The sequence below is a fragment of the Pocillopora verrucosa genome, chromosome 8, assembly GCF_036669915.1.
Source record: "Pocillopora verrucosa isolate sample1 chromosome 8, ASM3666991v2, whole genome shotgun sequence".
Taxonomy (NCBI): Eukaryota; Metazoa; Cnidaria; class Anthozoa; order Scleractinia; family Pocilloporidae; genus Pocillopora; species Pocillopora verrucosa.
In genome coordinates this window covers 23,520,216-23,536,547 of record NC_089319.1, presented here as the reverse complement: position 1 = coordinate 23,536,547, position 16,332 = coordinate 23,520,216, and the positions used below count along the sequence as shown (strand labels likewise).

Here is a 16,332-nt window from a genome sequence, read left to right as displayed (position 1 = left end):
TGAAGGTATACGCACTGTTGCACCATGATGCCTTGCACATAAACGAAAATTAAACCAAAATTGAAGTTGAAGAGAAACTGAAATAAAATTTACTGAACTGGAAATGAAATTGAAATTAGGCTTTCTTTCCAATTACGCCGATAAATTCACCAGAAACGAGTTAATTCACCCGACACCACCCTAAATGACAGCGAAATAATGTTTTAAAATTCTCCTTTACAACAGTGGCTCAATTTCTCAGCAACGGCTTGAGAATCGCCTTATCCCAGTTCAACTGAGACAATTGCGCTTTCTTGGTAAACGTTGGGGAAGGCGCGGGTTCGAGTTCAGGCACGGCTATTATAAACAACCTGTATAGTGTTCATATATGAGTACACCAATTGTGATTTGACTCATTGACGAAGATACCACTGACATCAATACCGTCGATTCAAATTCAATATGTCGGAGAAACAGAGGACACCTTGTAAAGTAGATTATAGCAAAACTAGAATGCCTTTATGAAAACGTTAGCTCGGATAGTCCAGTTGGATGATGATGCTGACGCGAAGAAGCGTACAGCTTTGGAAAAACGTGACAAATAGAGTGCGAGCAACGGTTGTTTTGCAAATAAAAGTCACAAGTAATGTTCAGTATTTCTACACTCACGCAGGTTTGTGATAAATTAACTACGTGATATATTTGTAAACGGAGTAATGTAGTGTAACATTGTGGTAACACTATTTCTGATCCTTTTGTTATATCTTCAACCTTTCAAGGCCCTCTTCATTCTGGGGAATACGAGATGCAGGAACCAAAGTCAGTTGATGAAGTGTACGTGACAATTATGTAAATCATTCTATTGAGCAAACAGAACCTTTTCGTTTACAACATCGTGAGCCAAAGTTATTTCAATCGGAAACTTATTGTAGTTATTATCGATATTAAGGAGAACGGTATACTAGTCTAAGCCTCTCTTTGTTGGCCACAAGTCCTTTTAAGAAGTAAAGGAATATGTCGCAGCTTGTGTTCACTGCAACGAAATTTCTCATTGATTTAATTATTAATTTTTGTGAAATCTGGGCCAGCCACTTTAGGGAAAACACACAAGATTCCTATATGAAGACAAATATATCAGGCTGGTAAATGCAATGGGTCAGATGTTACTCTGAAAAGTTACATTGAAGCAACTTTTCAATGAGAAATTGCAATTCAAACTATATGGTGATCATTCTGATATTTTTAAACTAGTTCCCAACTCAGCTGAAGGTAGTAGCTTGTGGTGCTGATTGAATTGGTTTGGTAAATGAGTCTTTTATATACTTTTGATCTTAATAACCTATTTCTTTTTTCTGGAAAGTGTAAATGTCACATATATTGATCGCACTGGAGACAAAATAAAAGTTAGAGGGAAAATAGGAGACAACTTGCTATACTTGGCACACCGTTATGGCATAGAAGTGGAGGGTAAGCTACATGTTTTACAACTAAGCTAATTAATTTGCTTTTAGTAATGGAAAGTGCCCATTAACCACTGGCAATTGCTTTACTTTCAAAAGAGCCATTAAGGATGCAAGATATTTAAAACAGAAAGCTAATACATAGTACATTTAAGTGAAACTCAAAGCAAATTAACAAGGTGATACAAATATGAAAATGTATTTTCTCAAACTGTGTTTATTACTGCCATGACCAAGGAAGTTGAAGGTTGAAGAGCTGGGTTTATTTATGATGGAGCAATCAGGATTGAGGTCAACCATGCATATATGAGAAATGTATCATTAACATTTATACTTTATGATGTTTAAGTTATTTGAATAAAGAAACTTTCAGAAATTATTCTTGTTTTAAAGGAGCATGCGAAGCATCATTAGCCTGTTCCACGTGTCATGTCTATGTTAGGGAAGATTTTTTGGAAAAGCTTCCTGAACCAGAAGAGAAGTAAGATTTATTTGAGGAGATTTTTGGTACTCAGTGATAGTCTATAAAAAAAATGATTTTGTCTTATCCCATGGAACAGGCATCCTCATACTTCTGATATCCTTTGAGTGGTGCCTACTTTTATGTGCTATTTTGATAGTTGAACCTGTCCTGATAAATAAATTGTCACTTGGTATCAAGGTGTTTTCCTCAAAATCATTTTCTCAAGCCATTTAGAAGAGCCACATTTTAAAGTTGTTCATAATTATGTACACCTTAACTAGATTCATGAATAAAGTAATTTTTTTAAAAGAAACTGTGGTGTTGTGTAGGTAGGGGAGTATAACAAGATAATTTGGCTTTATCAACTGAGTTGCTAATGTAAATTGGCCACTGTGAAGAGTTTTAAAGCTGATGTTTTGAGCATTAGCCCTTAGTTTTTCTCCTCCAAGAAAATAAACTCTAAACCATAAATAGTAAAGATTAACCTGTAGTTGTTTAATTTTGTAAATATTATGAACTTAACTAGAATTATGTCTCCAGGGAGGATGATATGCTGGATATGGCTCCATTTCTTCAGGAAAACTCAAGACTTGGTAAGCAGTACAATGTAAAAGTACTATGCAGTGTCATTGTAAAGGAGTTACTAGGTATTTGAAGTTCTGCACATAACATACGATAGAGCCTGTTGTTTACAGTTTTAGTACCTCATGATTGGCTACTGTCAGTAAGTTGGTTTTTTTTTGTCATACAGAATTAGAATTTTGTACTCTACGGTGTGGATGTGTGTTTGATGCCATATATTTTGCATACTTCTTTGGTAATATTTCAGGGCTGAAAAAAGGGGTTTCCAACAATTTGATTCATGAAAAAATAAATCCATAGTGCTGATAAAAATATATCAATAAATTTTTGCCTAGCTACCTTGGACAACAAATCAAATGTCAAAGCAAAATTAGCTCTATCCATCTGGAAGATATGGAAGCCATTTCAATAAGTTCACTATCAATTAGATCCGGCATAAAATTTAACCAAGGTGCACATCATTCTTTTTGGCTTAAAAGTTCTTTCAAGTTTGCCATCAATCATTTCTGCAATAAATTGTGACCCAAGCCCATGTTATTATTTTTTGCAAATAATTGTTATCAAATCTGATGAGGTCTTTGAGTATGATATACTGTACTTTTCTTTTTTGTTTTTACTGTGATACTGTCAGTTGATGTAGTTGTGTTGCTGAACCCCTAATGTAAAGAGCAGTCTCCTTTGCTCTGCTGATGGAACTGACAAGGAAATTTGTAACAAATAAGAAAACCTTTTATCATTACAGTTAGATTAGACTAATCATACTATATATAACAACCTTGCATATTCTTGTTGATGATACAATTAATTGATGTTGACAAACTTTTTTGTGGAAGTTACATATCAAATTGTGGAGGTGCAGTGGCCTCATGGTTAGTGCGCTCAACTCCGGATTGGGTGGTCCGGGTTCGAGCCCTGGCTGGGGTCATTGTGTTGTATTCTTAGGCAAGACACTTTACTCTCACAGTGCTTCTCTTCACCCAGGTGTACAAATGGGTACCAGCAAATGTGCTGGGGGTAACCCTGCGATGGACTAGCATCCCATCCAGGGGTGAGTAGCAACACTCCTAGCCGCTTCATGCTAAGAAAACCAGAGTTAAGCACTGACCCCATGGGCCATTTGGGCTCATATAAAGGCTTTACTTTACTTACATATCAAATTAACCTCTTCTTAAGTGAATGGGATTTTGTTGATGTGTTTCCTCAACGAGGAAGGTCAGCCTTAGTCTTTTTGTGAAATCAATGTATTCCTTTGTACTACCAGGTTGTCAGATCATACTAAACAAAGATTTAGAGGGACTTGAAGTAACTCTACCAAAGGCAACCAGGAATTTCTATGTAGATGGGCATGTTCCACAGCCCCACTAACTATGAATTACTTTTAATTAGGGTAAGGACGTGTATTGTATAAGATAGCTTAAGTATCTTGCCAAAAGTGAATGTACTGTTTAAACATTTTGAGTGAAAGGAAATAAATGTTTCGTCAATAATGGAATCTCTATCATTTTATGAGTGGCTTCAATCAGTTGTAAAATAGTTTATTACCAGTTTTCTCAATAGATTCCCCCACCCCTTTGATAAACTCTTGCCTGCAGGGAAATATGAAACCCCTCTTTTAAAATAATATTATTGTTTTCAATACCTGTTACAAATTGTAATGAACAGTCTTCTAACATTGGTTATGCATCTGGCTTAGTTATTTAATGAAAAGGTCTGTACCTTCTTCCTTATAGTAAGCCGTCCTTTTTTTTATCAACAAATAATGCTGAGATGCAGTTCTGCAATTTTACACTTTTGTTCAATAGGTCAACATATGATCAAATCTATAAAATTTCCTGATTTGCAGTAGAAAATGTATTAGTAGATCATTGCATTAAACCTTTATCGTTGGCAACCAAAGAAAGTGTAGTGATGGGAAATAATACAAGAACATGTACAAAAACATAAGAAGATGTGAGTTTGAATTAATGATGTGTTCAGGATTTAAGTTACTGTACAAAACCTGTGAGATGGTGTTGCTACTGAACTGCCACTGTTTATCTTGAATCTAAAGGAACATTTGGTTCAAAATTTTGTTGCAACTGAGGCCTGGCATGAATTTTACACAAAAGGGTGGAATAAGGAAATGCAACTAGGAATGAAGGGACTTTCAAATCAGCTGAGGTAGCACACTTGATAATGCAAGAGGTAATGCACAAATACATGCAAGAATTGATACACAGTGATACATACAAGGAAGCCCACAAAGGTGGAGGGTTGTCTTGTCATGCTGTACCCCTCAGGGAGGTTAAGCCGAGGTGACAATTCTCAGTCCAGACTAAACAAAAGTAATTGCAAAGGGATACAAAAAGAAATGATGTATGGGAGCACAGTAATTCACCCCCTGAGTTTTCCTACCTAGCAGTGCCCTTCAATCAAACTAATTATTATGAGAGCAGGCTACAGTTTTCTGAGAGGGTCAATTATCCTTTTTGCTTTGGTAAAAAATTATATAGAAAACCTGCATTTAGGGAAGCTTCCCAGAGATTTTGGCCGCGGGAGATCTGGGTGCGAACACAGAGCACGAGCTTTAAAAGCGTCAACATGCTAAACAAACATGGCGGCTGGGTACGATCACACGAATGTTATCTGAAAAGTGTGTTAAAAACAATTTAACATAATGCAGGTTTTATGTTTTCCAGTGACGGCACCCGTAATATTTATGGGCCTTGTACGCCTGAAAAAGAGGTCAACCGGAAAGAAAACACTTTAGGAAAGGTCGCCTAAAGGCGACAGATTTGAAAGTCTACGCATGCTCAAATACCGATCTTGGCGAAGTTCTATTCCATTACGTAATGTGTTGACAATGGAAAATAGGGATCTTTCGAGTGAAATTAATCACGTTTCCTGCGGTGGGATTTCCTAAGATTTGCTGGACCGTTAAACATATTTGTGCCCTTCCTAATGCCTGTTGAAAAAAAAAATGGCTTTTTAATGATCGGCAGATTGTGAAAATTTTTAAATGATCACAAATTGTGAAAATTGAGAGATTTCACCGAAGCAAATCGAAGAAAATCAAAGGCAATGCCAAATCAAATCTGGGCCCGCTGTGATTGGCTACGCTGTTGCTGTATCCCTGCCATTTTTTTTTTTTTTTGTCGTTTTTTGTCATTTTTTTCTTTTCTTTTCTTTTTAATCTATTAATTTTTATTGTTGTTATATGGCGAAGTTAATAAATAAAAATTATTGCTGGCGAGCGCTTCCCTTCGTGGATTCTTGGCTTAATAACAAAAATCATTCTGATAATATTTATTGCAGAAAACAATAGTTGGAACCTTGTTCGTTGCCTTTTGATGGCATTTAGTGACCTTGAAGGCCAAAAAACATAAAAATATTCTAGAAAAACATCACGCTGGCGCGCGCGCCAACATACATTAAGAAAAATCCCTATGGAGCCTCCTTCAAGCTACATATTTTTTTTGTTAGACAAGCTCAGTAGCTGCACAGTTAAATAAGGAACGTTTTCCAACATTTGTCAAACCTTTATACTTTAAATTCGGTATTGTATCTTAGGGACCAATACCTGCTTAGAGTTAGTATTTGCACATGACCACCATTGAAGGGGGAGAATTTATAAAAGACCCCTCCCCGCTGACGCAGGTGAGACAATGACCAGGTTAATTGTGTTCGTTCCAAGTCCCTAAAGCTCCTCGGACGCATCGGTCGACCTTGCTAGAGCTCCTTTCAGCTATCCAGGTCACCCGAAATCTTTTCCAGTGCAAGAGTTGGGAAATGACTTCAAGAAACAAAAAGGTGGCTGAATTTATAATTTATAAGATTGCTTTCTTTTCTGTAGTTGCGACACATAAGTAAACTCATGTTAAGCTAAAGAAACAAACGGGGTATTAGTTGTAGGGTTTAGGATGCTGTGTTATCTTTTTAAGTAGGTGATTTAGTGGTAACAACTGGGATGAAAACGTAAATTAGCCACCGTAAAGAGTAAAAAAGCTGACGTTTCGAGCGTTAGCCCTTCGTCAGAGCGATGTATATACAGATCTATCGCTCTGACGAAGGGCTAACGCTCGAAACGTCAGCTTTTTTACTCTTTACGGTGGCTAATTTACGTTTTCAACCCAGTTGTTAACACTAAATTACCTGCTATACTCTCCCACCGACGCAGCACCACGCTTTCTTTAGAAACTTACCCCTTTATCTTTTTAGGTAAGTCACTTCGCCATCACCGAACTTTATCATCCTACCCGGCCCCTCCAAGAGAGTAATACTGAATACTATATTGCTACGATCTGACCTGCGATACACTTTACTCCTAAGGGTGTGAAATTAAATTATACCGTACATATATTATTAAGTAATTTTTTCAAGAATCGAAAACATGGTGGACCAGCGATATTTCTGTGTCAGCGATATTGCGCATTTTCGTGTTGTACACTTTTTTTAATGTATGTGAAACATTGTAATCAAAATTATTAACTAAAGTTGAGTTATCACACCTCTGATTTAGGCAAGTGAACATTAGGCAGTATAGAGACTTATTGGAAAACTTTATTTAATTTTTTAGAGCTAGAGGGTGGGAGAACGCTATAGGTAGCTTTAGGACACTCTGAAGTAGCACTGTGGTACTTTTTGGTGACCAAGGGAAGCGTGGGCTGTTAAGCTGTTTCATTACCCACATGCAATTTACTTTATTAATAATATGTTAACAACTTTCCTCTAAAGGAATTTAAATGCAAGGTTCTTATCATTGGAAGTGGTGTTATTGGTCTGACCACTGCTTATTTACTACTGGAAAGAGGGTCAGTAGTCTTTCTTTGTTTGGCAATATTTTAATATATCCAATATTTTTCCTTCTCTTGTATTTTAGGTATTCAGCTAAGTAAATTATCCAGGGTAACTAGTGACCTGTGGTATACAGTATATGCCATTTACATCTTTCTTACCCTACATTCTATTTGCCTTTGCCTTAAAATGTAATTGTGCTTACATATTTGACATTTTACTAAAGATTTGTTGCCTCCATGTTTATTGGCAGCAGACATTCTCTATGTCATTTTAATGAAGATTAATTACTTGAGAGCAAACCAGAGAGTATATTTACCATAATAATAATGAAATCATTTATAAACTTTGAATTAACAGGCATCATGTGGTTATTATATCAAAGGATTTTCCTTCTATTCGACACTTACCTAAGATTGCTTCAGAAGCCTCTGGAGCACTCTGTGTTCCTCCTATGGCTATGGTTCAAAGGGCTGCAGATGTACCGCATGGTAAATCAGAATCTGAGCAAAGAATCTTGAATGAAACTTTGAAGGTTTGAACTTGACAATGATTGCTTTATTTAACTGCAATGATTACATGAAAGTCAAAGAAAGTGTCAAAATTCTTACTGAGGATTTAAAGATTTACCTCCATTAATTCCCAACATGTGGGATAAATTCAGATTCATATAATTATTTACTGTTTGACATTTACTGATTTTATGAAATGTAAAATGTATTGTCTGATTCAAGGAATGGTCAGTATATGGGGGAGAAAGATACACCTCACTTTGCAATGATTCAAGAAATACAGGAGTGTACTTAAGAGAGTTGGTATTTCTTTTGGGAGAAAAAGTAAGTAAATGAATTAAACTAAAATATTTGTAAATGTCCTATTTATTTTTTGCTCATCTAACTGGGAACACTATCTTCTTTGTTGCACTTTGAAGAATTTAATTTGTCTGCTGAATGATGTGGAATTAAAAAATACTACTTGATCATAATTGAACTAATTACCCCTAATCTTGAGGAAGACATTACAAGACATCTATTAAACTACTATTCCCCCCAGTCAAAGTGCATGTCAAAAACTAGGTAATGAGCTTATTGCAAGGTAAGTACTACTGCTAATAGCTGAGCCTCTGGTGTTAGAGTTGCCATGTTATCAGGTAACATTAACCATCCTGATATTTTATCGGTTTAAGGTCAAAGAAATGGCTGTCTTAAAGGAGGTGTTACCCCAGACACTGAATTATCCCGACCATCCTTAATTACAATTATGGAAATATACAATAATTGTAGATTATGAGATCTGAATTTAATTTCTGTCAATTCAAAAATTGTTTGCAGATGTTATCAATGGAGATTTTACCTGTAATATTGATTATCTGGAGCACACTTTTCCCATAACAACTACTGCTTTCTGCTCAAAAATTCTACCTTGTCTTGTTTGTATTGTATTGGGACTGAAGAGAAAAGTATTCTACTTTTGGAATAGGGTCAATCAATTTATGCTTATCTACTATTTTCTTGGAAATAGGAGTTTTGTTGAAATAGAATGACAGAACTGGCCTACTGAAATGGTATCTGACACCTCAGCAAATGTTTATCCCTTAATTTAAATAGATTATGGATGATTATCTACAATTGTTAAAAAAAATTGATTTTGATGATGTACATGATCATCATCTGGTTGTTTTAAATGTCGGTAATGGTATCAGAAAGTATCAAATAATATTGAAGTTTTTTCCTAGATTGATCCTGTAATATTGGAGGAGTACAAGCTAATGAAAAGATTTAAAAATTCTATGTCATTGATTAAGGAGAAAGGTTTGGGAGAGACACCTTAAACAGATTTGACGTTTTGATGAACCACATAATCATCTACAAATTGTGTTCTTCAGAAGTCCCCTGTCATATGTTCTTCTGTTAGATATAGTGCTAGTGATAGTAGTTAATTTAATTTCAATTGCTATTTCAATTATCACTACCAAAGTCATGTTTGTAGACAATGTAAGTTTCTCCTTTTGCTGCAGGTCATTTAATTTTGACTAAGTTCAGAAAACCTCTTTTTCAGTTTAATAAGGAAAATACTCTGTATTTGACAAGGTTTTCTATTCTTAAGCTGAGAGATTAACTGCAAACTCCTAATTTGTATGGAATCTCCCTGTTTAGGCTTGACAGATGGAAATGGTCTGATAAAAGATGCTGTTTCTTTTCTTGCACCAATCATTGATCCACCAAAATTTGGAACATGGCTTTTTGAAGAGGTACAAGCTGCTCCCTGTTTTATTTGTCAGTTTTTCATGTAGTTTTTTTGAAATTAAGAGGGTTATTTTATGCTGACCAAGTCTAACAAAGTAATACTTTTTTTCGGAAATTAGTCATGAGATCGTAGAGTAAGGTTAGTTTGCTGTGATGATGACCTTTAATTAGCGGAATGTAAAAACCATCCCAGTGTATTAGTTTATATTTGTAAAACTGTTACAATACAATAGCTCCCTTCCCCCTTTTGAGTGGTTAAAATATCTTCTCATACTGTGGCTGTGCATAATAACAAATGATCATAACCAAAGATGGCTAGCAGAGAGCCTTCGCAGAACTCATGGCAAGAGAGAGTCAACCATGTTTATTGAAAAAATAAATGAATAAAGCAAAGAAAGAAGGTCACTTTCAAATACATGATCACTTTTTATCAGTAAAATTTAAATTCACTATCCCTTGTGAAAAAAATTATCTTTATCAGTGATGGTCTAAACAAAAACCAACATGGTGATTCTCTTGATCAAATTCTTGTGGTTTTTTTTCAGTGCAAAAGGAAAGGGGCACACTTTATACAAGGTGCCATTAGAGGACCACTGACAGAGCAGGGGGATGCACTGAGAATGACATATGGTGTTCAGTTTATTGTCAACTGTTCAGGCTTAGGCTCAATAGAGTTAGCTGGAGATCAAGGAATGTTCCCAGCAAAGGGTAATGGGTTTTCTTCTCCTTAAAAAGTTAATTTATTTCAATTGCTATAGTCCTGCTGGCCATAGAAAAGTGGATCTATGATGGATCATATTGTTGATGGTAGAAATGAGATTTAGATAATGGAAAAGAGTCCAAATGCTCTAACAAAAATAAACAACAAATGCCTCTCATACAACTGAGACCTCATCACTGGAAGTCCAAGCTTGAAAAAAAAAAAAGCATGAAGCCAACTTGAAATTTATTGAGACTAACAGTGTGTAACATATCTTCACAGGGATTCTCTTGAAGGTAAAAAACGATGGCAGTTTATTTCCTAAGATTGAATTTTGTGTGGAAGGGAAGCATACCAGCTTTGGACATGATGAATCAGGACAAGAAATTTGTGGTCGTCCATATCTTTTCCCCAGAGGTAGAGTAATTAATTGCCATGATATATTATGGTAAAAGCTATTATTTTTATCGTCATCATTATTTTGAAATTTAAAAATTAAATATTAGAATGCAATTCCTTTAACCATGGTCATGCACCTACACAAAACTGACCCAACTGTTGCAGGAAATGAGCAATAAACCCAATGGCATAATTTTGATTGGGTGAACACTGTCACAGATGTGGCATTATAAACAGTAATTAAAAGTACAGTATCTGCTGTGCATTTTACTCTGTGGATGGTTGGAATCAGAGAGCAGAGTAATGCAAATCAGAGAGCTACCAACATTCTTGTTCCCATGGCCATTTTATTCTTTGGATCACATGCCTTGATGTAGGGAGAAAGGAGGGACTTTAGTAGACTGAAGTATCTCTCTAGGGAAAGGTGATAGATAATTAGATACTAGTTAGATATGGAGCAGGCACCTTGTGTCTTGATTTTTCTTTTTAGAAATAGGTTAGTGTTTTTGGGGACTCATTTGTGTGTTTTGGAAACTTCTTTCTTTTTGGAAATTGTAGAATTTATTTGTGTTTTGGGAAATGGATTTGTAGTTAAGTTAATTGTTTTAGCTTTGAGGCCTAATTTAGGCCCACAGTCATGCAGCTTAATTCCATGCACAGAAAAATAAACAATCTGTTTTCATTTCTCTAAACTGTATGGCAGCTATAACTCTGAACTTAGATATTTTACTTGTTGATTTGTGCTTTTTTATGTAGCATTAAGTTTTACTAACACGGCCAGATCCATTGCAACTAATACAGTTGTAATACATGTGTTTCTAAACAGTACTCCAATTATTCAGGTTCATAATGTGTTGCAATTATGATAGTTTTAAGTTGCATTTTTATCGTTTGGCTTATAGCTAATTCATTTGTAGAAATCAAATGTCCAGCTTGTTTCAATTTATGCTCTTGCAGGTGAAGATACTCTGATGTTTGGCTCATTCTATCAGCTAAATCGGTGGGACTGCAGTGCATCTATTACAGCTCCATATGTCCAATCTATGATCAGACAATGCAAGGATCTCAGTCCGTGCCTGAATTCTCTTAGGGATAGTGATTTCCAGGTTATTGTTGGCATTCGACCTGGAAGAAAACCTGGACTTAGACTAGAACAAGATCCTTTAGAACCCCGGATATTTCATAATTATGGTCACTATAGGTGGGGAATGACATTAAACTGGGGAAGCGCTAGAGATCTTGTTTATCTTATCGAGAATGAGGCAAATAGGATCCAAAATGCCAAAGGGGAAGGAAAATCAGCTGTTGCCAAACTGTAGCTGGAGAGGTTAAGCCTGGAGCAATCTTAACTTACGTGTAACTCTGGAAAAAAATTGTGTACAGTGACACTGTTATCAAGCAAAACCCACATTATAAGCACGTGAAAACGATTGAATTGAGCTGTTTTAAGTGAGACCCAAGACCAGCATTTAGAGGACAGCACGAGATGTTTTGCTGTAGAGTTTTAATGTTTCAGGGAAACTAAAGAACTTTAAAACCTTTAAACCCTTAATTGATAAAAAGAAATTTTCATAGCCCTGTGGTATTGTTGTAGATTAGTCTTAACTATATATTATTATATTATTACATGTATTTATATAATATAAATTACATTGTCTGTGTGAAAATTATTTTTATAGGAACCTTTCCTTTTAAATAGCTAATAAGAGAGGACCAGTGAGAACTGTTTGAATTTTGAATTTTGAATTTTGAATTTAGAAGCTCTTTGCACTAGAAATTAAAAAATTGGCAAAGGTAACTAGGTTCACAGATACGTGTTCTTGCACTCCACTTGCAGCCAACGTTTCCCAATTGCTCATCAAACATTCCACATTTTGCTTCTAGAAAGCTAAAATCATCAGAGTAAGTTCTCAATCAAGAGTGTAACGTAGGAAAATAAACACACTCCACCCCCGTGTTACTGCTGATTCAAAGATAGTAAATGACATCGGATTTATATACTATTTGTTTTACAGTGGTGACGGTATTATCATTATTACTATTTTTACCTTAAACATACAATTTATCGGCAATGGCATGTTTTCTGTATCCACAAACCATTCTCATGGGGTAAAACAAGAATAACCATAAAAATGCCACAGCCATAAGCCCAAACAAATTCCTTTTCTCATATTTTTGCCACAGAGATTACACTGTGATTCAACTTTTTTAAAATTTTGAAGAAATTGAGTTGTAGTCAATCAACTCGTATTAAACGATTTCCATCTCTCCTAGTGGGCATAATCTTTCATCTACTTCTTAACTTTATCTGGTCTCTTTCAGTTTATATAAAAATGAAATAAAATAAATCACGTAAATGTCAAACTATGTAGCCTGGGAGATACCCATTCGTAGTTTACAATAAGGGATCACAGACTAATACAGAAAACAAAACTTAGATGGCAAAGATATCTTTAATCAAATATGAATAATACAAAATGCAGTCTAAGATTTTTGAAAAATAATACTAAACATATTTGATACCTATCAGCAGCTGAACTAGTCTATTATATAACAACCTAATTTATAATAGAATGACATTCTTTAATTAAAGTGCTTGAAATTTGACAAAATATCAAAGGATATTGCATTCAATGGGGGAAGACCCACTAAGAAAGATAAACTTTTCACTCCACGGAAACAGTAGTTCAACAGTTTTTGTAATATTTTTCAAACTTTTACTCAAAGCATTATTTAGAACCTTAGTTTTAAGATTTCCAAAGGTTACTGATCATTGTCAGAATATTCATGTGGAAGATAAAAAGGTAACTTTAGTACTTTTAGATTTCACTATTTAGGTTTCCTTATTTTCAAGGCCTTAATTAGTCACAGTTTAGGCTTCGCTTCTAATGAATAACCAAACTTGAGTAAGCGTAATGAGACACTGCAAGTTTGTGATGTCACGTGACATCGTAAAATTGGCTTGACCACATCTTGAACATCTCTGGGTAGGCTAGGCAGGTTTTTTTGTTTTGTTTTGTTTTTCAAGGATTAATTTTTGTTAATTTCAATGTCGTGTTTTTAGGTTTTGAGCCATTGATCTCTACCATCGATGGTGTTGAGAGGAAAAAATTGAAAAAAGTTTTCTTTAGTTTATCAGAGGGGTATAAAGAAGGTTATAAAGAACTGGTTTTATACAGTCAGCCCTGAGAAGCAATGGGTCTTTTGTTTAACAAAGTTCAGTTGACTTTAAGCGGCAACCACGCCTTTGGTATCTAAGACCTCTTAATCACCTCTAAACAATGTTTTATCTGCATGAAAATTGACCACAATTTTGTTGCGTAACAAAGGGAAATGCAATGTATCTTGTCACCGTCGATACTGAATAATGAATTTGACGCATGTTTGTGGCTTAAACTGAGAATTATACACAATGCAATCATTGCATTGTGTAGTATTGCAACAAATTTCTAACTAACCTGATTAACAAATCACATCCGGTAAAATTATTGCGTTTAAAACACTTTTTGTTAAAAAACAACCAAATTTTGTACACAAAGCTATACAATGAATGCAAACTGAGTTCTAATAGACAATGTCAAACGAGCTTGAAAATAAATCTATCAACTGTATCTTTTTATTTTCCTTTTTTTTTTTCGTTTTTGTGACAGATGTTCCATTTGAGTAAACCGTTTGCAACTGAATGTTTAAAAATTGCTTTGAACAATATGCATCGTGTATTCGACAGAAAACTATTGAAAGATTTAAGACGATTGTTATCATACACAAGTAGGAGATCTTGTTAACCTTACGGCGAGTACTTGAGAGTTCTCAACGTTAAAAATTAATGACTTTTGTCCCTGAATAGATGTGATCTCGAAAACAGAGGCTCAAGAAATAATAGTTCTTTTATGTCATTCCCAGGTGATTACTCGAAATAACATCCATTTCTGCCAATTTCGATTTTTTTGTTTAAAAAGCGTAGATTTTCTACTTCCTTTTTAATTTTTTTGAATTTATACAAGCGAGTCTATTTTTATTACAAATTAATCAAATAAATGGAGTAAATTTTATGTAGTTTATTATTTGTTTGATTCAATCGAAGTAATTGCTTGTGGTAAGTGATGATTCAAAGTTCAATATTCCGGAGTCGTTGTTGAACATATTCTTATGAATCAAATTCCTTTTAATCGTAACCGTCCTCAATCGCTTCGTTTCTTTCCGATTTAAGCTATTATTATGGCAAACGATTTTGGACTTTTCCGGATTTCCTTTGCGTCAATAACGTTTTTTTTTCTATATAGTGAAGATACATCCATGTGCATCTGAAAAATCGACGAACGTACATTAGACGAAGAATATTGTTTAGTAAATGATTTGAAGAACTTGTTCTCTTGGTTACCAAAATATTATGTTTTCTTTAGTCTTCAGTTAGCTCCGACGTCAAGAGTTTTATTTCCGCGCTGAGGAACTCTTAGTTGCTTGTAATTCAATGTTGTCCCGGCTTAGTTCGCCTCTCATGTTTGAAAGCGGATTTCATTTTTTCTTAATCCGCTTGTGCAGTCAGAGCATTTTCGTGTTATACTCGATAGCGGCCGGTGAGATATTTTCATTCGTTTCCTTCTCATTTCTATGTTACACCCAGTCGCCTTTCTCGTCTTTAAGCCTCTCTCGTATCATATACAATTGTAACAGTTCGTCCCATCTGCTTGACCTGTCTTCGGAAACACTTCCCACCGTCAAATCATTTAGTTGTTTTGTAATAAACTGTAGTCCTCTCATTACCATCACTGTGCTGATTTGTCCTGCACTTCGAGTCAGGGAGCTGGCAGTCCTTCGCGGTTTCCTCTGTCGCGATTTTCTGTTTGAGGAACAGTAATCTGCGAAGGGGGGGATAACCGCGTTGTTCGTTGGTACAAAATAGAAAACCTCCACTAGATCTTGTGACCAGTGAACGCGCTTATGTTTCTTGAAAGGTGGTGTTGGGTCTTCATCTGCTCCTATGAGAACAAATTCGTCGCCTGAAAGAATATTAAACTCATCTGGTTCTTGAAGTAAAGCCATCTGCAGATTCAAATGTATTCTTCGTTGTTTTTCTTTGCCAGTATATTTGGATTCCAATTGTTACTACTCGAGGCGATTTAGCGCCGGACAACAATGAAGTAAAGACACTCGTGCGTTTTGCCTAGTTCTGGAGATTTCTAAATCTCGATAACAACGGCTCATTCAACTGTAGTGGTTGGTTTTATCTGCTAAAATTTCCTCATAAATTATTGATTGAGCCTAACAGAGAATACTTTCTGAATTAAGTAAGATCGCAATGCTCTGTTACCATAACAATCCAAGAATAATAACATTCCTGTACGCTGCCCACACATGTTCTTGTTGTGCTACGTGCGTGAGGCGCGATCCTTAGGCCTCTAATAGTTTGTTCAGTTTATGTATCAACTTCTAAACCGTGAAAAGGTTTGTTTTCTTTTCAACTGAAACGTACTCTGTGAAATAGCGGTGAACCGTTGGTGGGGGAACGAGAATTCTTAAGTTTGGTGTTAATTGCTCATGTGGCCTTTGCACCATAACCACGTCATAGATTGCGAGCTGGATAACGATTCAAATGAGCCTTTTAGTTGAATTGGATTCCACTGAGTCAATTTGCCTCAAAGGACATTTAAACGTATGCATTTGTTTAAAATATGTACGTACAATACATAACAAAACTAATCTCCCCAGAAGAAAATTTCTAAGGATATT

At 35.4% G+C, this 16,332-nt stretch overlaps 2 protein-coding genes across 2 annotated transcripts; both read left to right on the top strand.

Annotated features, from left to right (window-relative positions):
• Positions 1-413: 413 nt before the first annotated feature.
• Positions 414-3,976, top strand: LOC131792478 (adrenodoxin-like protein 1, mitochondrial). Its single transcript, XM_059109846.2, has 6 exons — positions 414-652; positions 759-813; positions 1,340-1,446; positions 1,833-1,920; positions 2,443-2,495; positions 3,746-3,976. The coding sequence occupies exons 1-6, from the start codon at positions 532-534 to the stop codon at positions 3,847-3,849; spliced, it is 528 nt and encodes a 175-aa protein (XP_058965829.1). The 5' UTR covers positions 414-531; the 3' UTR covers positions 3,850-3,976.
• Positions 3,977-6,188: 2,212 nt separating this feature from the next.
• On the top strand, positions 6,189-12,341 carry LOC131792466 (uncharacterized). The gene is made up of 9 exons (XM_059109831.2): positions 6,189-6,273; positions 7,198-7,274; positions 7,618-7,792; positions 7,992-8,093; positions 8,993-9,068; positions 9,414-9,508; positions 10,049-10,211; positions 10,486-10,620; positions 11,560-12,341. The coding sequence occupies exons 1-9, from the start codon at positions 6,253-6,255 to the stop codon at positions 11,919-11,921; spliced, it is 1,206 nt and encodes a 401-aa protein (XP_058965814.2). The 5' UTR covers positions 6,189-6,252; the 3' UTR covers positions 11,922-12,341.
• Positions 12,342-16,332: the final 3,991 nt, after the last annotated feature.

What these genes read in the sequence shown, in the direction of transcription:
- LOC131792466 (XM_059109831.2), top strand. Translation starts at nt 6,253, where the DNA reads ATGACTTCAAGAAACAAAAAG. An exon ending in TGACTTCAAGAAACAAAAAG is followed by an intron (nt 6,274 to 7,197) that starts GTGGCTGAATTT and finishes TTTCCTCTAAAG; the next exon opens with GAATTTAAATGCAAGGTTCT. An exon ending in AGGAATGTTCCCAGCAAAGG is followed by an intron (nt 10,212 to 10,485) that starts GTAATGGGTTTT and finishes ATATCTTCACAG; the next exon opens with GGATTCTCTTGAAGGTAAAA.
- LOC131792478 (XM_059109846.2), top strand. Translation starts at nt 532, where the DNA reads ATGATGATGCTGACGCGAAGAAGCGTACAGCTTTGGAAAAACGTGACA. An exon ending in GTATTTCTACACTCACGCAG is followed by an intron (nt 653 to 758) that starts GTTTGTGATAAA and finishes CAACCTTTCAAG; the next exon opens with GCCCTCTTCATTCTGGGGAA. An exon ending in CTTCCTGAACCAGAAGAGAA is followed by an intron (nt 1,921 to 2,442) that starts GTAAGATTTATT and finishes TTATGTCTCCAG; the next exon opens with GGAGGATGATATGCTGGATA.